Source organism: Cannabis sativa, chromosome 4 (genome assembly GCF_029168945.1).
Source record: "Cannabis sativa cultivar Pink pepper isolate KNU-18-1 chromosome 4, ASM2916894v1, whole genome shotgun sequence".
Classification (NCBI taxonomy): Eukaryota; Viridiplantae; Streptophyta; class Magnoliopsida; order Rosales; family Cannabaceae; genus Cannabis; species Cannabis sativa.
In genome coordinates this window covers 174565-197732 of record NC_083604.1, presented here as the reverse complement: position 1 = coordinate 197732, position 23168 = coordinate 174565, and the positions used below count along the sequence as shown (strand labels likewise).

The following is a 23168-nucleotide window of genomic DNA, read 5'->3' as shown; positions in this document are numbered from 1 at the left end:
AGAGTTTGAGACGGTATTTAAGAAGAATATACAGCAAATACAATAATAATTAATTAATAAATAAATAAATAAAAGTTGTAAGTTAATAGGGCCCATTAAAGCCCAAACGAAGTTTCTTGGAAAATTCCTAAGCGAGAATGCTATTCATCTACATCTCCAACTTCTTTCTTTTCCAATTATTATAATTAATATTTTTTTAAAATAATTTAAATAAAAAAAAGTTGTATGCCTCGTTGTTTTTGAAGAACAAAATAAAATAAAAGAGAAGAGAAGAGAAGAGATCATCCAATTCATTTTCGCCGTGAGTTTCTCCTTTTATTACTCTTTAAACAATCAATTTTTATTATTTATTTAATTAAAAAACACTTATTATTAATTTATTTTTAATATTTATAAATATGAAGGAGAACGAGAAGTTGTACTGCTACTACTACCATTGATTTTCAAATCTCGTTTTCCAGAATAAACTATTTTTAGAAACAATCGAAAACGGTATTTACCCCTATACTCTCTCTTCTCTCCTCGCTTCCTCCGCCTTAAAGTTTTGAAAAATTGGTTTTGAATACTATTTTGATTCTTTGTTTATTTTTTTCGGGTGTAGGTGATTACAGGGTGTGAGTGAGAGAGCGGAGGTGGTGGTGGGCCCCCGTACAAGGCAGGGTGTTGCCATCTCTCTTGCGACAATATTATTCTACTTCGCCACAAATACTCCTTATTCTACATCCATTTTCTCTATTCTATTTTTGTATATATAAAGAGAGAGAGAGAGAGAGAGAGAGAGAGAGAGAGAGAGAGGAATTTGCTGGTCGAGAAATGACATCGAAGGGTTCGACTTCTCCTGTCAATGGAATGTTACCGCCGGGAGATACACCGCCGGACTTGGAGGCGGCGACGGCAACCGCGGATAATGATAATAAGGAGAGGAATTCAGAGTTTGATAATGAAGACGATGATGTTGTTGGTTCCTCTGCTGATCCATTTGACATTGCTAACACCAAGAATGCTCCTCCGGAGACGCTCAAGCGTTGGAGGGTACAGTTTTCTTTATTATTATTGTTATTGCTATTATTGATATGATTATTTGTTGAAATGTGGTAAGGTTAAGGTATGGTGTGTTTGTTTTTGATGTAATGAAATTGGACCAAAGCATTGGGTAGATTCGTTTCCGTGAGAATGAACGAATGAACGAATGAATGAATGAATTGACCAAATACGTGAAGATTTTATATGAATGGAGATTTGAATTGTTTGGCATTTGATCAGAATTTAGACACACAATGCTTACCATAAACGGATTGGAAATGGAGTTTTGAGTCCTCAATTGGAAATGACCGAGTTTTGTTTGTCTAGTAAAGATTGGAGGGTTCGAAATATGAGTAAAACAGAGAAAATGTTGTGATGTGAGAATGAGAAAAACTCTTGAAGAGGTTTGGTCATTTCATGAAACATGTTTCATTGGAACAAATTATCATGCCCTTTCTCAGAACTTCTCAGTATAAGAAACTTCATTGAAGAATTTTGGAGGTTGCAAAGCAGAATGGTTTCTCAATTCAACATTAACTTTTAATTGCTTATTCATTTATAAATTTGAGCAATGTCATTGTTTGTACTCTTCTTTTATGTTTGAATCATTCTTTATTCAAGAAAAACATGTTGTACTTTTCTGTTGAATAAAAAGGTCTGGTTCTTTGCAGCAAGCTGCTCTCGTATTAAATGCTTCCCGTCGCTTTCGCTATACTTTGGATTTGAAAAAGGAAGAAGATAAAGAGAATAGAAGAAGGATGATTAGATCCCACGCACAAGTTATAAGAGTAATGCTTTTAGTCCTAAAATTCATTAACACTCACACATTTATGTGTCTATATATATCAATTCTAATTGATGATTATTTTTCGACATATATAGGCAGCATTACTTTTCAAAATGGCAGGCGAACGACAAATTGGTATGACATTAGTATTTTATTTTGATTTGAATGGTTACCTTCATGTTTGTTTTTCTACTTTACATGGTCTTGGTAAATTTTTGTATTTAGTTTTGCCTTTTTATCCTCTTAGGAGGTGATTCCAATGAATGTTTTTATACATTTTGCATTATGTTAAGGTTATTATATACACTTGATTATCCCTACGAAATGTCATAAATTGAAATTACTAGGTTAGGTGCATACGGTCTAATCCTATTATATTTGGGGACTAGAAAACTACAATTGCTATGCGAGTGTCTAGGAGAGACTCAAACCTCAGACCATGTGGGAGCAAACCACATGCCAAACTAATCAAGTTACGTTTCTTGAGTGTTATGTGCATTATTTTAAGATGACCTTAGTTAGAATAATTGAGCATGACATGCGTTAAACCACATAATATAGAAAATGATCTAGGGTCCTTTACAAATTCTAAGAACGAGTGATTGGTTAGGTCATTTGAAGAGGAAGAGATCAAAAGGGTTGTGTTTTAGTGTGAAGGTAACAAAGCTCCGTGCCCAAATGACTTTATGTTGAAATTTTATTAGCATAATTTGGCAATTCGAGATTGATTATGCAAGTCTTTCAAGAATTTCACCAGAATGCATTGTGAATTCACTAACAAGACTTATACCAATTCCAGCAAGGTTAGTGATTTTGACCTATTCTATTCACTAGGATTAAAGTGCTTTGACAAAGATGACTTTAGAAGTTGAAGGAGCTTCATGAAGGAAGACAAATCTTAGATATACTTTTGATGACTAATGATTTAGTTGAATATTTTGCCCTGAGCCAACAATTGACTTCAAAAAATCTACGACATTGTTGAATGTTTTTCATTGATTTTGCTCAAGAAAGGAAAGGCTTCAACTTAAAATGAAGATCTTAGATCAGGGGGATGAGGTTTTGAGCCTCTTAGTTATGATTTTAATGGGAGATCAAGGCGGAGGTTCAAAGGGGATAGATGGTTGAGGCGAGGACACTCGATACAATCGTTATCACCCTTCTTGTGTATGTTGGTGGTTGATGCCTTGGGTTGATTGGTGGATAAAGCTAATTCACTTAATTAGGTTTAACATTGTTATAGATTGAAATTTCTCATCTCTAGTTTGTTGATTACATGTTTTCTTCTCTAAGAAGAATACAACTAATTTGTCTCGTCGTCTCATTCTTAGTTTGAACACTCTAGCAAGTGGTATGGGGTGTAAGCTATGGGGCCTGGGTTAGTGTCTTGTCCTATTAGGGCAAGTTTTTGGGATGTTGGGAGGATGATTAACCTTACTTTATTTTTGTTTTGCAAGCTCTCAACTTACTTCATTTTTTTAGCATTCTTAAAAAGGTGGGAGATTGAGGGACATGAAAATTTTCCTTTGGAAAGGTAGCGGTTATAAATGTGGATCGCTTAATCAATTTTGAAGATGTTTGATCGAAGGAGATAGGATGGTAGTTGGGAACATTTTAAAGCAGGAATAAGGGTTTTGCTATGAAATGACTCTGAGGATTTCCCTTAGAATTTGATTCCCTTTGGCGTGAGATCATCATTAAGAGCAAGAACGCAGTGCACTCCGTTGGATGGGTCGCAAGAGCCACTTTTAGAATCCATTGGAAGTTTATTGCTTCGATTTAAAGAAATTCCACATTTTTGTTTCCTATAGGACTGGCAATGGAGAAAGAGTTAACTTTTAAGAAGACGCGTAAGAGATGATTGTCTAGCAACTAGATTCATACTCCTTTTTAGGCTAACCTACACTTTTAACACTAACATAGCTTATTTACAAGGGTAATTGAGATTTTTGAAAATTGTAGTGCTCTTGCTAAATTTTCATTTCTTTAGAAAGATAATCGATTTAGATTTGATTATGTTTCTTCAATTGTACTCCTTTAGACATGCTATCAGGGATTGTAGAATGTGGAGGATAGATAATTACAAATTTTTACTTCTACCAGTTTCTTTTTATTTGGAAAGCAGTTGCTCTGTATTAGATTTAAGGTTTTCAATTGATTTTTGTTGTTGGAAAAGTAAAATGCTTGTGATAACCTTCAAAAAAGACTCCTATTTTATGCTTTCCCCATATTGGTGCATTCTTGGTATGACGAGGATCATCTCTTCCTTTATTGTTTGATGTCGCATTCCCTTTAGTTTATGCTATTGAAAGCTTTTGGAATTCATTGGGTTTGGCCTCATCGTTGTCTTGATATTTTGTTGTTGTGTGGATGTTTAGGGTCTCGGTCCATCATAAGAGAGAAACTTCGGAATGTCGCTATACAAGCATTTTGTTGGGCACTTTGGTTAGAAAACAAAACCAATTTGGATGTTTCATCTTTGGGAGAAACTTAAACTTTCTATATCTATTTGTATTTTTTAAAATTATGAATTTCATAGATTTATCCTCTTTTTCTTACTTAGAGATTGTAATGATTTTTGTTGGTTTGTAAATCTAGAATGTCTAAAGGTGATCCATAAGGGGATAGTTTCTTTTACAATATAGTTGTAAATACATAAGGGTGGGATATTAGACCATGTGACACATTATCATTATTGATGACAACCATGGCCATTGTAAAAGTTGGTCTTATCATTATGCCTAGGGATGGAGCAAAGAGTTCATATCTTGGAGTTATTGTATGGTCGCTTCGTGCCTGTAGAAAATAGTGACTTGAATTGTGTGTTGATTTCATAGAATAATACATATTTATATACAGAGTTAGGAGACTAAATATGTACTAAATATCTACTAAATATCTAACTCTCTTACAGCTAATATACACCTAATATCTAACACTCCCCCTGTTTGGAGCATAGATGTTAATCATGCCCGGCTTATTCTGAAAATAATCCAACCGCACCCCGATTCCAAAGCCTTTGTAAAAATATCTCCTAGTTGTTCTCCGGTCTTCACATATCCTGTGGAGATCAGACCTTGTTGAATTTTCTCACGAACAAAATGACAATCAATCTCAATGTGCTTAGTTCGCTCGTGGAATACGGGATTCGAGGCAATATGAAGAGCAGCTTGATTATCACACCATAATTTTGCTGGAATAGAAGTCTTAAACCCAAATTCGGTCAAAAGGCTGATAAATCCATATTACCTCACACACGAGTGGGCCATAGCTCTACGTATTCGATTCGACGGATACAGATACAACATTTTGTTTCTTACTCTTCCCGAGAGACCAGTTGCCCCCGACAAATACACTGATATCTGAAGTGGATCGTACATCTACCTTGGAGCATGATACGCATCAGAGAAAACACTCGATACGGGTATGTCCATGATCCTTGTAAACTATACCTCGTCTGGTGCTCCTTTTAAATAACATAAAATTTGTTCTAATGCGCGATGATGAATTCTTGGAGAAGACATGGGCGGCGATAACCTTGTAGGGAATGCAATATACGGGACGAGTCACAGTTAAATAATTCAACTTTCCAACTAACCTGCGATATTTCTCAGGATCTTCAAATGGTTTCCCATCACGTGTAAGATGCACGAAATTTGGATTCATTGGAGCATTGCGGGGGTTTTGATCCCGATTTCCCTATCTCGGTTAGCAAATCAAGTACATACTTTCTTTGAGACGAGAAGAATACCTTGTTTACTTTCAGGAGTAACTTCAATCCCAAGAAATACTTGAGCTCCCCAAATCTTTCGTGTTAAGCTTGGGTGTGAATGAAAGACTTAAGGGATGAGATGCCTTCGGTATCACTTCCGGTAATAACGATGTCATCAACATACACCCTTAACAAAATGATACCAACGAGTTGATCTTTTATAAAACACGGAATGATCGACTTACTTTTCAACAAACCAAACTTCTAACGACGACTAAATTTACCAAACCGAAGCACGAGGGCTTTGTTTCAATCCATATAAAGATTTGCGAAGATGACAAACTCGCCACTAACTCCCCGAGCAACAAACCCGGGAGGTTGCTCCATATATACTTCTTCCAAGAATCTCCATGAAGAAAAGCATTTTTAATATCAAGGCGGTACGAGCCAATGATGAGTAGGTTTGCCATGGAAATGAACGGTCGAACGGATGTGAGTTTAGCAACGGGAGAAAAAGTATCACAATAGTCCACTCCATAGGTTTGAGCATAACCCTTGGCAACAGACGGGCCTTTAAGCGAGCAAGCGTGCGAGTACGGATTGAATTTAGTGAACACCCATTTACACTAGATGACACATTTGTTTTACGGAAGGTAAATCAACCAAGACCAAGTACCATTCGCAACCAAAGCATTCATCTCTTACTATCATTGCGAAGCCAACCGGGATGAGACATCGCTTCTCGAACGAGTTTTGGAACGATGATAGAATCGAAGAAGATAAAAGAACAAGAAGAAGAGGAGAGATGATTATAAGACACAAAAGAAGTAATAGGAAAAGTACATTGGCGTTTACCTTTACGTAGTGCAATGGGAAGATCATACGAGATTTCGGATACGATGACGAAGATGCGGGTGCGGGACATGAAACGGGAGGTGGAGGAGGGGGCGCACAGTGGTGTGTATAGGAGGCGGGGAGTGGTGGAGGTGGTGGAGGTGGTGGAGGTGTAGACAACGTGGGGGTGACGGCCAGAGGCGAGGTGAAGGAACTAGAGAGACCGCGAGAACATGTAGCGAGGCGCATAGGATGTGACGGGAATAAACCAACAAATCATCATCCTCCCACGACTAGTAGAAGTAGTGGAAGATGAAAAATAAGGTGTATTTTCTACAAAAGTAACATCGATAGAAACAAGATATTTGTTGAGATCGGGACGATAACACACATACCGCACTACGAAGACGAGAATAACGAGAAAGACACCTTTGTAGTGCCTTAGGGTCTAATTTGGTGACGGATGGACGGACATCGCGAGCAGAAACAAACACTTTACCACGAACACTCGCGGAGCAATGGAAATAATGACTTATTAGGAAAAAGAATTTTAAATGGAATTGCACCATTAAGAACGAGAGGATGGCATGCGATTAATAAGAAAGCATGCGTGGAAAGCTACATCGACGAAAAGGTTTAGGGACTTTCATTTGAAACGAGAGAGCACGTGCGGTTTCAAGAAGATGTACGTTTTTACGTTACGCAACACCATTACGAGTCTTAGTATCAACACGAAAGTTTCATGAAGCATGCCATTAGAGGTCATATAAGATTGAAATTGAGCGGACATGTACTCTTTGGCATTATCAACTTACCAAAGTACGAATAGATACATTAAATTGAGTTTGAATCTCGGCACAAAAGCACGGAATATAGAAAACAACTCGAACGATTTTTCATTAAATATAACCAAGTTACACGAGAATAATCATCCACAAAGTAACAAAATACCGAATCCGGAGTTGAGACAAAATAGGAGAAGGACCCCGAAACATCGGAATGAACTAACTCAAAGGAACAACGCACGTTTATTGACACGTGGACTCGAACTAACACGATGATGTTTGGCGAAGCCGGCATGACTCACAATCTAACGAAGATAAACTACTATATTGGGGACACGGTTTCTTGAGCAAAGGAAGGGATGGATGACACAACGACAATGAGCCTCGAAAGCGGAAGCAACACTTTCGAACAGCGATAGAGGTTGGCGGAAGTGGGTCGAGAACATACAAGCCACCGGACTCATGTCCTTTACCAATAATCTTCTTCGTCTGAGATCTGAGAAACAAACGATGATCGGGGAAAGAATGAGATGCAACAATTTAGATTACGAGTGAGTTGACTAACGAGAAGCAAATTAAAGGACAAATCGGGTAAATGTAAGGCTGATGACAAAGATAGCATAGGTGTAGGAACAATAGTGCCGGATCCGAAGGAAGGCATTGACCCATCGGTAATGGTGACAACGAGAAGTGGGGCTATGAAGTGAAAAGTGGAAAGAGACGGGGAATTACTGTCATATGATACTGTGGCAACGGAATCAATGACCCATTTTGAGGATTTGGAAAGAAGGCATGCATTAGAGTTACTTTGATTCGGCAATGATGACGAGAAGAAGATGAAGACTTAAGTGTTTCACGATACCTTGAGAACTTGGCAAATTCATCGGCGAAATAAGGCCAGGTTGTCGGATGCATCAACAGTGCTTGCGATATTGGCGAGTGTTGTTGTCGATTCTTAAATTGTAACTTCACACTCGAACTTGGTGTGGCACAGTTTCTTACAATAATTGCACATGATGCTCCCGAGAATTTGGTGTGCGGTTATCGGTCCTTGTGAATTACCTCCTTTAAATCCACTTGGAGTAGAGTTTCTTTAGGTGCGGAATTATGACGACTCACGAGGCGGCATTCGGAGGAGTTGAAGAGGTAGTCTACGTGCGAAGAACACGAGTAAACACATCTTGTAAAGAGGAGACATCGGAACCCGGAGAGAACTTGTGACTTTGCGAGTCAAATTCGGATGAGAGTCTGAAAACTCGTAATAGCCATCTGTTCTCGTTGGCGGTTGTTGAACTTTTACATCGGGACTAAACGGTAATAGCACATTAAGTTCTTCATATGTTTTCTTGAAAGCCATAAAATAATTCATAAGAGACTTATCTTGTTTCTCATAGCGCGATAAAAAGCTTTACGAAACATCATATATGCGAGATATGTTGTCTTTGCCGAATACAAAAACTCCGAGTAACCCATTAGGTTCTTTAACCAATTCCATGATGATTAATCAAACTAATTACCTCATTATCGATAGAATTTCGAATTTGAAGGAACGAGCGAGCATCCTCACGGAGCCATATTTTCCTTGAATCGTTTGTTTCTTCGGGGAGGATCGTCGATCAGTGATCATCTTCGTCAATACTCCTCGGAAATACGATCGAATCGTCTTATTCCATTCCAAATAATTCGAACCAATCAACTTATGATCGTGATTTTAGACATCACGGGAACAACATCGAAACAACAGCGGATTTTGAATCAATCTTATCTCTGCCATAATCTCGAAAACAAACCTGAGGACGGAGAAAAAGAACAAAAGAACACGGGAATGAACACCCGAACACGAAGAAGACAAACAAATGCGAATTACAACACAGAACGGATGCGAGTGGGCTTAGAAGAACCCGAGTGAAGAATCGGCAACGAAGCCGTCGAAGGCGCGCGTCACACGCGCCTCCACGCGCCGGCGCGTGAGCCCCGCGCGAAGCTTCGGGCGGCGCGTGGGCCCCACGCGCGAGGAATCGGCCGGCCGGACTTCGGGGGTTTGTAGATCGTCGGGCTGGGCGGTCCTCATGTGGGCGGTGAGAAAAGATGTTCAGCTCGAATAGGATTTTCGAAAACAATACAAGCTCGAGCCACTAAATTTTTTTTTTTTTTTTTTTTCCAGAACCCTAATTTCGAATTTCGAATTTTGAATCACAATGCTCTGATACCATGTAGAAAATAGTGACTTGAATTGTGTGTTGATTTCATAGAATAATACATATTTATATACAGAGTTAGGAGACTAAATATCTACTAAATATCTACTAAATATCTAACTCTCTTACAGCTAATATACACCTAATATCTAACAGTGCCCAACAACGTTTAGTCTGTGATAAATGTTGAGATCTGATTCCATTTAGTATAGAGAAATAGGAAGAAATAAAAGTTTAATCTTTATCTAGGATTTTGGAGTTTATAGAATAAGAAATTTAGTATAGATTTTGAGCTCTGATACCATTTAGTATAGAGAAATAGTAAGAAATAAAGTTTATTCTTTATCTAGGATTTTGGATTTTTATAGAATAAGAAATTTATGGTCAGCTTGATCTTCGTTCAATATCATGTTTCTTTTAAATCAAATTTTATGTTTACTTTGAAGAAAAGTGATGTTTATTCTATCGTTTCAATTTTTACCTTCTAGTACTGGGCCCAACTGTTGCTCCCCCATCTCCAACTGGTGACTATGCAATTGGACTAGAACAACTTGCTACATTGACTAGGGATCACAACGTTTCTGCTTTACAACAATATGGAGGGGTTAGTTATTGGGAGTCTTGTTTTTTCGTATGTACATTTATTTTTTTGTGCTCATGGATGATAATCACCAGGTTAAGGGCTTATCACCTATGTTAAAAACAAATCTTGAGAAGGGAATTGATGGGGATGAGAATGATTTGTTCAAGCGAAGGAATGCATTTGGATCAAATACATATCCTCGTAAAAAGGGGCGGAGTTTCTTGGTATTTATCTTCTTTATTAGGTGTATTTCTGCTGTAAAACGTTTATTTTACTAAAAAATAATTTTCCATGGATGCTATTAAATCTCATGCTTTGTCCTTGCAGAGGTTCCTTTGGGAAGCTTGGCAAGATTTAACCCTCATAATTTTAATCATAGCTGCAGTTGTGTCATTGGTACTTGGAATAAAAACTGAGGTAAGTCCTTTAATGTTGATCTATGTATTTTTAGGTATTTCCTCAAACAAGACTTTTTGATATATGGAATGTTGAGTTTATAAAACCTAGTACTACAGGAGTTATGTCTAATGGTCAACCCATGATTTGCTCCCTTGTGGTTTGATTCCAGCCATGGACATCCTAGCAATTTGATAGACCTACCGAGTAATGTAAGGCTTAGAAAAGGAAAGTATTTTAGGGGGAAAAAGTCACCTTTATGTTAAGATTACAAAGCTTACTATGTAAAGTATAATTTTCTCTCTAGATGTGAGTGGCCTCAACCATAGGTCAATGTAAATATTGTGGTGCATCAAGGCCTTTTGAGCACCTGTTTTTTGGGTATTCTCTGTTCGCTTTGTTTAACTTTCCTCCTGTTTTTTTGGGTTTCTCTATTCGCTTTGTTTAATTTTCATCTATCACTCTTCAGTCCTCAAAGTTGGTTTCTGTTTCTATTTTCTCTCTGATATTCCTCAGGGTCTTGAGGAAGGATGGTATGATGGGGGAAGCATTACCTTTGCTGTTCTTCTTGTTATATTTGTGACAGGTAAATGATAAACCTCTCTGATGCTTTTCAGTACATCATGTCCATATAAGAGTTTGTGCTTGTAGAAAACTGCCATTATACTTTGCTATATTTTGAGTTTGTATGCGATTTGGCTTTTGTTTTTTTTCCATGACAGTACATTATTTTTTATGATCTTTTAACTTTGTTTTTTATTTCTTGTTTTTACAGCTGTAAGTGATTATAGACAATCACTTCAATTTCAGAATTTAAATGAGGAGAAGCAAAACATACAGTTGGAGGTATGAAATATTACATCTTGTGATTTTTTCACCAGAAATAAGTGGTGATGCTGAGTATGTGCCCTTTGAAAATTTTGACAGGTTATGAGGGGTGGAAGAATGGTAAAGATATCGATATTTGATATTGTTGTTGGTGATGTTATACCTCTTAAAATAGGTGATCAGGTAAATTTCCTAATTGTTCTATCTGTTCAATTGCCTCATTTTATTTATGTATTGATCAATCCAATATTCTTATGCTGCTTAGGTTCCTGCTGATGGAATCTTAATTACTGGTCATTCTCTTGCCATTGATGAATCAAGCATGACTGGCGAAAGCAAAATTGTGAGCTTTTACACCTCTTAGAATTTTTTATCATCGAATCATATTTTATTTATTGGTCTTATAAATCCAATGTTTTGCAGGTTCACAAGGATCAGAAATCACCCTTCCTAATGTCTGGTTGCAAAGTAGCTGATGGTGTTGGTACTATGCTGGTAAAGTAATTTGTTTATATATATACTAGTTGTTCATTGCCTTACAGTTAGATTATCTTTTTCTTTGCTATCTCATATTTATTATTCATACCGTTGTGCTTTTTGTGTAAACTGTGGGTTACAGATCCCTAGCGACTAGTGTAACACGTCCTCATCTCATATTTTAGTTTTACTCTCTAGATTTTCTTCGTTGCTATATAACAATTTTTACTAAAACCATCATGAAGTTTGACCTTTCTTTAGCTCTCTGTAGGTAACTGGTGTTGGAATTAATACTGAATGGGGATTATTAATGGCAAGTATATCAGAAGATACTGGTGAAGAAACACCTCTCCAGGTTTAATTCTTCTACTTAATTGTTGTGGCTTATATAGTGGTTGATGCTGCTTAAATGTTCACATATTAACTTTTGGTATGCGATAGGTGCGCTTGAATGGAGTTGCAACTTTTATAGGTATAGTTGGGCTCTCAGTGGCTCTTCTTGTGCTTGCTGTTCTCTTGGGAAGGTAGGCCTTTGCAACTGAATGTTTTTACCTTCTTATTCAGTTCTTCTATAATTATTTATCGATAATAAATTGTTTTGGATGCTTAGATACTTCACTGGAAATACAAAAGATCCAGATGGAACCGTTCAGTTCATCAAGGGCAAAACTAGTATTAGTAATGCTATAGATGGAGTCATCAAAATTTTTACAATCGCAGTAAGAGAGATATCTTGGTGTTTCTTAAATTTTTTTATTTGGTTACTTTTTATTACCTAATGTTAAAACCATTCAGGTCACAATTGTGGTTGTTGCAGTACCAGAAGGACTCCCTTTGGCAGTTACTTTGACGTAAGTGCAAGCCTTTTGGTTTCAATGCAACAAAGTATTAGGGTGCTTACTTCTTATTCTAGTGTATTAATTGAATTTGTGATTACTTATTTCATCAAATTTGTCTGTATCGTTCTATGACAGTCTAGCCTACTCAATGAGGAAAATGATGGCAGATAAAGCATTGGCAAGTATTACTTTACATTTCATTATCTTTGCTTATTTACTTTGAACAATTTTTTTCAGTTTTAGATTTTCCCCTTGTCGCACTTGTATCTTTCGTAATTTTTCATAACCAATTTTTAATAGATGATTATAAATGTGTACAGGTGCGAAGGCTGTCTGCGTGTGAGACAATGGGCTCTGCAACAACGATTTGTAGTGATAAGACTGGAACACTAACTTTAAATCAGGTGAAGTACCTATATTCAAAATTAAATATTTGCTCTTGATAGAAGGTTATTTTTTTAGGCTTTTTACAAAGGTTCTTGAGTAGTAACTAAAGCATTTCAATCATTTAGAATTTTACTGTAAAGAGTACTGTCTTTATACACTAACACAAAAAACATTACTACATTAGATGACCGTCGTTGAGGCATATGTTGGCAAAAAGAAGATGACTCCACCATATGAGCCTTCACAGTTGTCATCAATTACTTCTGCAATACTGATTGAGGGTATAGCACAGAATTCAACAGGAAATGTTTTTGTGCCCAAGGTAAGCCTCTCCTTTTTCTCAACTTGACAATTTTACCCATATCCCATTTTTATGTTGGAAGACATGTATAGGAAGATATATTATTGTATTATAACAAATTATCAATACATAAATGAAATTTTTAAGTTTCTTTTCTACCTAGGGAAAGAAAACATTGTTTCTCATTTGTTTATATATGAATCTATATTATCTTCTCTAGACTTTAGTTTCTCTAATTATGCTGTTTACTTACATCAATTAGTATAGTAGGTATATATACACTATCTCAATTTGTACAGAAGTAGAACGGATAGGTTCGTGGTGGTTTCCACAGGTGTATGGTTTGAGTAGTAGTTAATGGTGTGAAAAAGACTTTAGACCAACAAGCTTAATATCAAGACATTATAAGTAGGTTCTTGCAAAGACAATTTCAGAGACTGGAGGGCTTTTTAGGAGGGTAGGCAAATTTTTCGATTTGATTCTTGTGGCAATTGAGTTGTGGTGGATTATAGGAACAGTAGAAGGAAAGGAATGGGGTGTTCAAAATTGAGAGAAAGCTTAGAATTTGTAATCAAAGTTACTATAACTTAAATTTCTTGTCGAAAATGAATTGAGGTTTTATGTGGCTCATCATTCAACTTATATGAATGTATTTGTATTCTTCTACTGTGGAACTGTTGGATGCTGGCAGTTTTATGTTTTACCGCTTATCAGTTACTTCTTCTGTCTTATGTGAAACTGTCTTTAACTGCATTTCATTTTGACAGGGTAGTGAAGAGGCAGAGGTCACTGGCTCTCCTACAGAAAAGGCTATCCTTACTTGGGCATTGATGGTACCCTCTTTTTAAAATGTATCCGATTTGTAAAATAAAATGTTTACTTTTTGGGACAAATTTTAATGTACTACATATGTGTTGTAGTTGGGGATGAAGTTTGACGTAATCAGATCAGAGACTACCATTCTCCATGTTTTCCCTTTCAACTCAGAGAAAAAGCGAGGGGGTGTTGCTTTGAAACAGGTACGTGATTTACTTGTTTGTTGAGTTATGCAGATATCACAACTTTGGAACATTCCTTGAGTTGTTTTTATTTTCATGTAGGCGGACTCAAAAGTGCATATACATTGGAAGGGGGCAGCAGAGATAGTCTTGGCCTCATGCTCAGGGTATCTTGATGCAAATGGTTGTGTGCAACCCATTGATGAAGATAAGGTTAGGAATGGTGATATTATAAATGAAAAAGGATGTATTGATATGTGAAATTGAAAAGGAACAACAGAATTTGTGGATACCAATAAAAAACATGTTGACGAAGCTATGGAAAGAACTCCGTTAGGTCAATAATTAGGATATTAAGTCAGAACGTTTTGGGTTAGTGTAAATGTGTAAGAAGGTTAAATCACAAACTTGCCATAAATTAAAGTTCATAATGGATATATCATATTTGGTAGTTCAGTGATTATTTTGATTTGACGTGTTATTACTTATTAGATCAGTTACAAATATTTTGAGGAATCAAAATTGGAAATTAAACAAAATGCAAAATTAAATCAATTTGTACATCATAAATTTGTCTCCAATCATTTTGGATCAATTTTCTCTTCATGTTCTGATTGCAGGAATTTTTCAAGACAGCTATTGATAACATGGCTGCAAGTAGTCTGCGATGCGTTGCCATTGCATACAGGTCCTACGAGTTGGACCAAGTTCCTTCAGATGAAGAAGATTTGAGTCATTGGACTTTGCCTGAAGAGGAACTTACCTTGCTTGCTATTGTTGGTATAAAAGTATGCACAAAACCCAGTTTTTTATTTAACTGCACCCACTTCTTTTGTTTCTTATTTCTGAATTTATGTGAAAAGAGTTATATTGTTTGTGGTATGTGATCATTACTGAGTTTGAAAATGGTGCAGCAATAACCAGGTCAATGTGATTGCTTGAATGAGAGTTAAATATGAGAAATTTACTTAAATATCAAATGCAAGCTTTTGCTCCATCTTTGAAATGGACAAAGTTGTGTTTGATTAGATTTCATAATAAAAAAAATGTACAATTTCTAGCTCTAGGATTGGATTTCTGTGCTAACCTTCAAATTTGAATGTTTATGTAATCTAATACCTTGTCTGTATGTAGGATCCTTGTCGTCCTGGTGTCAGCGATGCGGTGAAAACATGCACGGCTGCTGGTGTTAAGGTAGTTTATTGCATATTCTCAACAATAGCTTCGCCAACTTTATTGATATATGTATTGTGTCATTTTCTTTTTGTTGATGACTTGATCTAAATAAGAATACTGGAAATGTAAACAAATTACTAAAGAGATTTATTCCAATGCTATTACACAAATTTATGATTTGATTATAAAGTTTAATGGAAATCATATGTTTGTCACTCTCTAGGTACGCATGGTTACAGGAGACAATCTTCAAACAGCTAAGGCGATTGCTTTGGAGTGTGGGATACTTAGTTCGATGGAAGATGCTACTCATCCTACAATCATTGAAGGAAAAGATTTCCGTGCGTTATCTGAAAGGGAGCGGGAACAAATTGCTAAGAAAATAACGGTATGGTTTCAAAAATAAGGAAAACCTAAGCTTTATAACTATGCATCTTCAGAGATTACTAATCAGTGATTTAATAAATACAAGAAAATGTGGAAAATAACACAGATTATTAACAGTGATTAACTGTGAGGAAATCATGCACAGGTAATGGGAAGGTCTTCCCCAAATGACAAGCTTTTGCTTGTCCAAGCATTACGGAAGGGAGGAGAAGTTGTTGCTGTAACTGGAGATGGCACTAATGATGCTCCTGCACTTCACGAGGTTTGTTATCTTTATGCAAAATGAAGTTTTCTGTATATTCTTAAATAGGATATTTAGTGGTTGTTCTTTCCGGGATATGAAATGTCTTCACAATGCAATTATTAGGGGATACCATTGTTTGTTTCTTGTTTCCATTATTCTCATGTTTCCTGGTAATAGTTAATTGCATTTATACCAATTTTGTATTTTAGGCAGATATTGGACTTTCTATGGGAATTCAAGGAACCGAAGTTGCAAAAGAAAGTTCAGATATCATTATTTTGGACGATAACTTTGCCTCTGTTGTCAAGGTGAGTATGCACTTTTTGCATTAGTTTGGAAGTGTTGATTTAGTGGAATTTTCTCTCGTTTATTTTCTCTTATATGTTTGCCTTAACAAACCACTAAATGTTTCTTCATATTACTTTTTTTTTTAATGTTTGTAGGTTGTTCGTTGGGGACGCTCTGTATATGCAAATATTCAGAAATTTATTCAGTTCCAGCTCACTGTTAATGTTGCTGCACTTGTAATAAATGTTGTGGCTGCTGTGTCCTCTGGTGATGTCCCTCTAAATGCAGTGCAGGTTGATCCTCTTTTCTCGTATATTACCATACAGTAATTGCTTGGTATTTTGGTCGATTACCCAATTGCTCTGATTTAACCATGGTGAAATATATTGAAAGTTTAAGGCAAAACAAAACTAATCGAAAATATGAGATTATAAATCTTATCAGACCTACATGTAGAAATATATTTCTCTTACAAGAAATATTATTCAATTTCATGAAATTTGACAACATACTTTTACCGGATTTATTATAATACAGAAGGTTTAGGATTATGCTGTTCATCAAATTAGCAAGTTACAATGTCAATGTATCGAACTAATGACTTTTCTTTCACAGCTTTTATGGGTTAACCTTATAATGGATACTCTTGGAGCACTTGCTTTGGCTACTGAACCACCTACAGACCACCTCATGGATAGAACGCCTGTTGGCCGGAGGTTCGAAACATCGTGCTTAGTCAATTTCAGTATTTTCCATGCTGTAATTGTTGTAATTTAGGGCTGCTGTGATATTTTTTTGTTACAATTTTGTCTTATGTTGATTAATTGCATTTTTTCTAGTAGATTTCATCAATTATTTTTTCATTCATTTTTTTTTCTAAAATAAAAACACTATGTTTTCACTATACCTAAAAACATTTTCTTTATGATGTTTCTTGACAGAGTATTTTTTTTCCTATTAAAATAGACAATAAAAAAATTGTGTACAAGTTTAAAAATTCCAGTTATTTTTAATCCTTTTGTGTTGAAAAAGAAGAAAACATTTATACATTGCTTATGCATCTGATCCTGTCAGTGATGTTGATCTCATTTCTCCATAATAATAATATTTTATGTAAATATTGATTTGTGGCATTCACTAAATTTAAATATGCCAACATTTATGTCATGTGTGAATGCGCATTCCCTTTTAAAGTAGGAAAATGAAACATAAAGTCATGTCTGTTTAAATGTGTTTAAATCCTGATTCTGATATGGGGATTTCCCCCCTTATTAAAATAACAAGTAATCTAAGACCCGAGTTGCATTTATTGTGAGGTTATTTGAGACAATATTCTCTCTCCTTCTCTTATTTTCTTTTTCTTATTTAATGCAGAGAACCTCTTATAACAAACATTATGTGGAGGAACTTACTCATACAGGTACCGAAATCACACTTACTATTCCTTTAATGTATTTTGTTTTTGAAATGAAATGTAATAAATAACTAATAATAACAATAAAATCTACTCATGTAGGCTTTGTATCAAGTTACTGTGCTTTTGGTCTTAAATTTTTCGGGGAAGAGCGTTCTTCGGTTGAATGGTGACACCAACAAAGCGCACGCTGAAGATGTGAAGAACACTGTTATATTCAATGCATTTGTACTCTGTCAAGTGAGTATTTCTTTATGCTGAGAAACGACTACAATCTCACAAAGCAAATTAGATTTGTTTATTACCACACTGTGTGACATATATGCTTTGTTAAAATTTCAGATATTCAATGAATTCAATGCTCGAAAGCCTGACGAAATGAACGTATTCAGCGGGGTAACAAAAAACCGCCTCTTTGTTGGAATTATTGCTGTTACTTTCGTCCTTCAGGTAAAGACCAGTGTGGTTATTATTTACATTATGCCTATCATTATTATTAAAGGGATCTATTCCTTCTAACTGTAGACTCCTTCCTCTAACTAATCTGCAGATAATCATCATCGAATTCCTCGGAAAGTTCACCTCGACAGTTCATCTGAATTGGTCACAATGGCTTATCTGTTTCGGTATTGCTATCATTGGGTAAGTTCAAAACTTAATTTCCAAAGAGTTTGGGCAATATTGAGCATTACCTAACATGATATCTAAATTATGTTTTTCAGGTGGCCTCTTGCTGTTGTTGGAAAGCTGATTCCAGTTCCGAAGACCCCATTAAGTGAGTACTTCCGTCGACCAATTCGTCGCTACAGAAATGCTCGTACCACATAATATTTTTTCCCCTTCTCCTTTGATTCATCCATCGAAGAACAAATAACTACTACTATTACTACTACTACTACTACTACTACAACTAAAAGGCTACTGCAAAAGCAAAACAAAACAAAAGAAAAAGAATTATATAAAAAATATATATATATATACTGCAACAAAGTACTAGCCAAAGATTTATTTTTACATTGTATTATTATTACTACTGAATTACTGTTTTTCTTTTGTTTGCTTTGCTTAAAGCTTCGGGTATAATATAATATATATATATATATATTATATTATATATATACGTTGAAAGGATAGTGTGTAAAAAATAAAATTTGTTAGTTTTCCACTTTGGCTTTTTTCACCTCCCTTGTGAATTACATCCGAATTTTGGCTTTTTACTGGATTTTGTCACTACAATTGTACACTATGATATGATAAAGAGGATATATCATATATATTATTATGTTATTATAATTTGGAGTTGCTCAATAAATTCATTAATTCCATTTTAATTGAAAGTCAATGTCTTTTTATAGAATAAAAGAACCAAAATAATAGAAGAGTGATAGTATGGTTTGGTATTTGTTAATTTTGGTTGATGCCAAAGCCAAATATTTATTAATCTTTGTCCTTGGCTTTTTTCTGAGTTTTCTGCTCTGACACTTTTTCTTAAAAAAATCAAAAAAATAAAATCAATTTAGATTAAGAGCTTTATTTACAAATAAGAATGTAAAAGAAAACCAAACAATTGTATTTACTTAAACACAACCAAGGTATTTCATTCGTTATACTTATACTTATTATTCATTTTACATGTCTTTGGAACTAAACTTGATATTTTACGATTTAAGAATAAGTTTAATTTTGAAAACAACTTTTTCTATATATATATATTATATTTATTTATATAGGGATGCATATTATGATGCAATAAATGAGTAATAATGAAATTTAACAATTGGGATTTTCATGTCCCATTTGTTTTTGTTTGAAATGTTTAAGAAAGAGTTATCATTGCTTCACGAGAGTTAGATGAGATGTAAGAATAACGATAAAATTCAATATTAATTACACTAATAATAATGTTACACTATAGAAAGTGCTAAGCAACACTTTGTCTTTTAACATTTCTCATTTAATTTAATTGATAGAGAGAATTTGACATATTATGCATCTCGGGTTGCCACCACCACAAACTATAATCTTGTTTTAAACAAAATTGAAAGCCAACTAAAGACATTACAAAGAATAAACCTAAAAAATAAGAGTAAGAAAAAAAAAAGGGTCTTGAAATGTATTAAACAATATATGAACCATGATAAGAAAGAGTTTGATGGATGAATGGATGGGATGGCAACTTCTTCCATCAAAATGCAGTCTCTAACAAAACAATCACCTTCACTTCACATAGTAACTTAGCTTTTTATACGTTTCTCCAAAAACCAAATCATAACAACATTATACACCTTTGACCTTTGACCTTTGACCTTTGACCTTTCCTTTCTATCTTCTCTTCTCTTCTCAGCTGCCATGTTTTTTTTTTGTTACTTAAGCTATCTTTGCTAATAATCCATATTCCAATTCAACTCTCTTTTAGCAGAAGCATGAGTATGCCAAATGGTTCTTCTTTGTCACATAGTGAGTGATGAAATCCCCGAAAGAGGCAGACGATTTTGGTATATCGGCGGGAACAATTATCTGTGTCTTGCCCGATGCAATTCTCTTACCGGCAACATTTGAATAGAACAGACCCGAGATTGCAGGAACAAATACATCGCTTTGAGAACACACGTAGAAGTCAACAACCTTCTCGAATTCAGTAGTGTCCGAATCCAAGATCTTTGATTTTTTATCCGCAGGTATAATCCCATCCTGCAATAGTTCAAAGATTAAAGCTTTTGGGCATTTTACAAATTTTGAAGTAAGAACATAATAAAATGCAAATGAATCAAGCAAAGATTTTAGTCAAACCGATAACAAAGACGCTAAAGATAAGATATTTATGTGAAGATTTCTCACCTGCAATAGTTCTAAGATTAAACCTTTTTCCAAAAGTTACACTTTTGAAAAGGATATTATACAAATTTTAAGTAAAAACATAATGCAGATGAATAAAAGGGAAGATTTTAGTCAAACCGAAACAAAGAAAATAAGATAAGATTTTGTGTATGGATTTCTCACCTTAATATAAGTTTTTGGGAAGACATCTTTTAAGTAGTCTAAGCTGCTGTCCCACTTAGATTCAGTCAAATAAATTGTGGTATCTTTGCTAAACCCGAGTTTTGTCAAAAAGGTACCTATCTCGTCTGCGCTATAACAACTTTTTGTACCAGAATCAGCATCTCCTAGGCAACCCTTATGCTCCAACATCTCAAGCCGCAAGTCCACTGCAACAAATTGCCCATCTGACTTTCGACTCAGTGTTCTTAGACGCTCAACCATCGAGTCAACTACTTCTTGAATCTCGGGTTGCAACTCTAAAGTTCCAAACATTGCCAAACATGCAACTGAATCACTAGGACTCTCTTTGTCCGCCTTTTTCATGTTTACCGAAGGGAAGTAAGTAACCAACTTAATAGTTCCTTTATTTCGATAAATTGGTTCAATATGCTCCGCGATATAATCTTCTGTAACCCTATTAGGGACTTTCACAACAGCAAGATTCCTTGTTGATAGCTTAGCAGGAGGATTCTTTGTCACTCTCACCACTCCTTCAAGGCTCTTCACAAACTTCTCGACATCATAAATTTCTTCGAAACTCCTGTGCATATTTTCAAGAAAGTTAGTTTAATATCAATTGCTTTCTCATAAGAAAAGAACCTATTCTTTCTTTTTCTTCTTTTCATTGCAAATACAAAAGTAACTTGTCATAATTATTGATTGGAATATTGAGTAACAATGTGAATAACACTCCTTTTCGAGTAATACAGAAGTAACAAGGACAGTCTTTTCTTCGGTTAATGTATTTTAGTTCTAGTTACTAACCTCTGGTCACCGGGTTTGTTTCCTCTAATGTCGGGAACTACAAGGGTTGCTCCTAGAGATCTTGCTACTACCACCGCATCAGCAATCTGCAAAAATATTCAGGAAAACATAACAAAGTTAGAGAATAAGGGAAATTTTTATATGATCAAAAGATGACAAAGAGATGCATCTGTATCACATAAACAAACAACCACTTCAATGTTCCTAGTGAAAGGAAAAAGAATCGATGAAATCATAGACACCAAAAAGCAAACAACATGAAGGGAATTCATATATTGAAGGAATGAATTGGCTGATGTGATGAAAGGAACTATGAACATGAGATATCATAAAGCAATACATATGACTGAATGTAGTCATTATCAAGCTATCGAAATTCAAAACATTCAACTCGATGATAACTAATAATTGAGGGCTTAGCTTGGCCTCCCTGATTCCAAGATATTGTTTCAGCTTGCTTTCAAAATAAAATAAATCAGAAAGTGTGAACAAAAATGTTATAAAACTAAGCTAATCAATAGCAGAACTCTGCAACAAAAAGCTGAGAAAAGTTGATCTAACAACAATTACAAACAAATATATTATATTAGAACAAAGCAAAACCCAATGAACTAATTGAGTAGTTGATTTGGATACCTGAGAAACATGATATTCAGGGCCATTTGTTAAAGAGAATATGACAAATCCATTTGTCTGCTCTACACCATCTGCTAACAGAAAAACACTTAACAATTGTTAATACCATGAAAATAACAGCATAATGAAGCAAAATTATCATGTAACTATATACATACCTAAACCTGGTTTAGCCCAACATGCTTTCAGTTCTTGATTGTTATCTTTCCATGGCACTACACTCTTTTCTGGAAAACTAACAACTTGCTTTGCAATCTTGGCATTATCCAAATTTACATGTCTATCTCCTGGGAATGTTTCCTGTAAATTAAAAACAAACAAAATACAAAGCTTAATTATAAATCTTCATTGATAGATTAGACTCTAATTGAACTCTCCACCAACTCAATTTTTCTCTCAGATTCAAGTGAGAGCATAAAACAATTTATTTTGTTTGTTTGCCAAATTAAAAAACAATATTGGGATTTCTGCCAATTTCAAAGCTAATTAGAGCAAATCAAACAAAACCCATCACAGAAAAACAAATCTAACAACAGAAAGAAAAAAAAAAGTAGCTCAATTTAAAGAGATAATTGAGTGTGAGTGAGTGAGAAAGAGAGAGAGTGTGTGTGTATTCATAGGCATTAAATTAAAAACTTACACCAACAGCAGAATCAAAATGGTCTCTTTTAATCATATTCCCAAGCATCACAAACATTGTCAATGTGAGTATTCCAGCCACCACTTGCCTTAAATCAACACCCATCTCTTCTATCTTCTTTTCTTTCCCAAAAATGTTTTCTTTTTCTTTCTCAGATCTTTTCCCAGGAAACAAACAGATACCCAATATTAGAAAAACAGAAAAGATTAATGGGTCAGAACCCAAATGGGGAGAAATGAAAAAACAAAATCAATGGATCTCTATTTCCCTAGTTCTAAATATAAAACACAAGGTGACCCTTATAACCCAATAAATAAGAGAGAGAATAAAGGTTAAAGCTTTACAAAGACAAAACTATGTAACAGCTTATTCTATACCCACAAAGATTAATAATACAACCAAAGAGAGATATTTCAGTTTCATAATTTTCT

At 35.1% G+C, this 23168-nt stretch overlaps 2 protein-coding genes across 4 annotated transcripts; one reads left to right on the top strand and one right to left on the bottom strand.

Moving 5' to 3' along the window:
- The first annotated feature begins 121 nt into the window (after positions 1-121).
- On the top strand, positions 122-18837 carry LOC115714931 (calcium-transporting ATPase 9, plasma membrane-type). 3 transcript variants are annotated; one of them, XM_030643692.2, is made up of 35 exons: positions 167-301; positions 405-492; positions 602-1032; positions 1695-1811; positions 1906-1945; positions 9828-9943; positions 10015-10146; positions 10250-10339; positions 10835-10904; positions 11094-11164; positions 11246-11329; positions 11412-11489; positions 11570-11641; positions 11895-11978; positions 12065-12147; positions 12234-12342; positions 12419-12474; positions 12598-12640; positions 12783-12866; positions 13034-13171; positions 13918-13983; positions 14071-14169; positions 14251-14361; positions 14769-14936; positions 15283-15342; positions 15548-15712; positions 15857-15973; positions 16165-16263; positions 16399-16536; positions 16859-16959; positions 17618-17663; positions 17760-17897; positions 18000-18107; positions 18208-18299; positions 18380-18837. In XM_030643692.2, exons 3-35 carry the CDS (start codon positions 814-816, stop codon positions 18483-18485), a joined length of 3300 nt encoding a protein of 1099 aa, XP_030499552.2. In that variant the 5' UTR covers positions 167-301; positions 405-492; positions 602-813; the 3' UTR covers positions 18486-18837. The 3 variants fall into 3 exon arrangements, 2 of the variants coding, with proteins under 2 accessions (XP_060970756.1, XP_030499552.2); XM_061114773.1 differs by lacking the exon at positions 405-492 and having other exon boundaries at positions 122-301; XR_009687555.1 differs by lacking the exons at positions 17618-17663; positions 17760-17897; positions 18000-18107; positions 18208-18299; positions 18380-18837 and having other exon boundaries at positions 165-301; positions 16169-16263.
- Positions 18838-19576: 739 nt separating this feature from the next.
- Positions 19577-23168, bottom strand: LOC115712405 (protein MANNAN SYNTHESIS-RELATED 1). Its single transcript, XM_030640672.2, has 6 exons — positions 22738-23168; positions 22256-22397; positions 22098-22168; positions 21462-21547; positions 20658-21237; positions 19577-20348 (listed from the first exon to the last, which is right to left on the bottom strand). Exons 1-6 carry the CDS (start codon positions 22840-22842, stop codon positions 20070-20072), a joined length of 1263 nt encoding a protein of 420 aa, XP_030496532.2. The 5' UTR covers positions 22843-23168; the 3' UTR covers positions 19577-20069.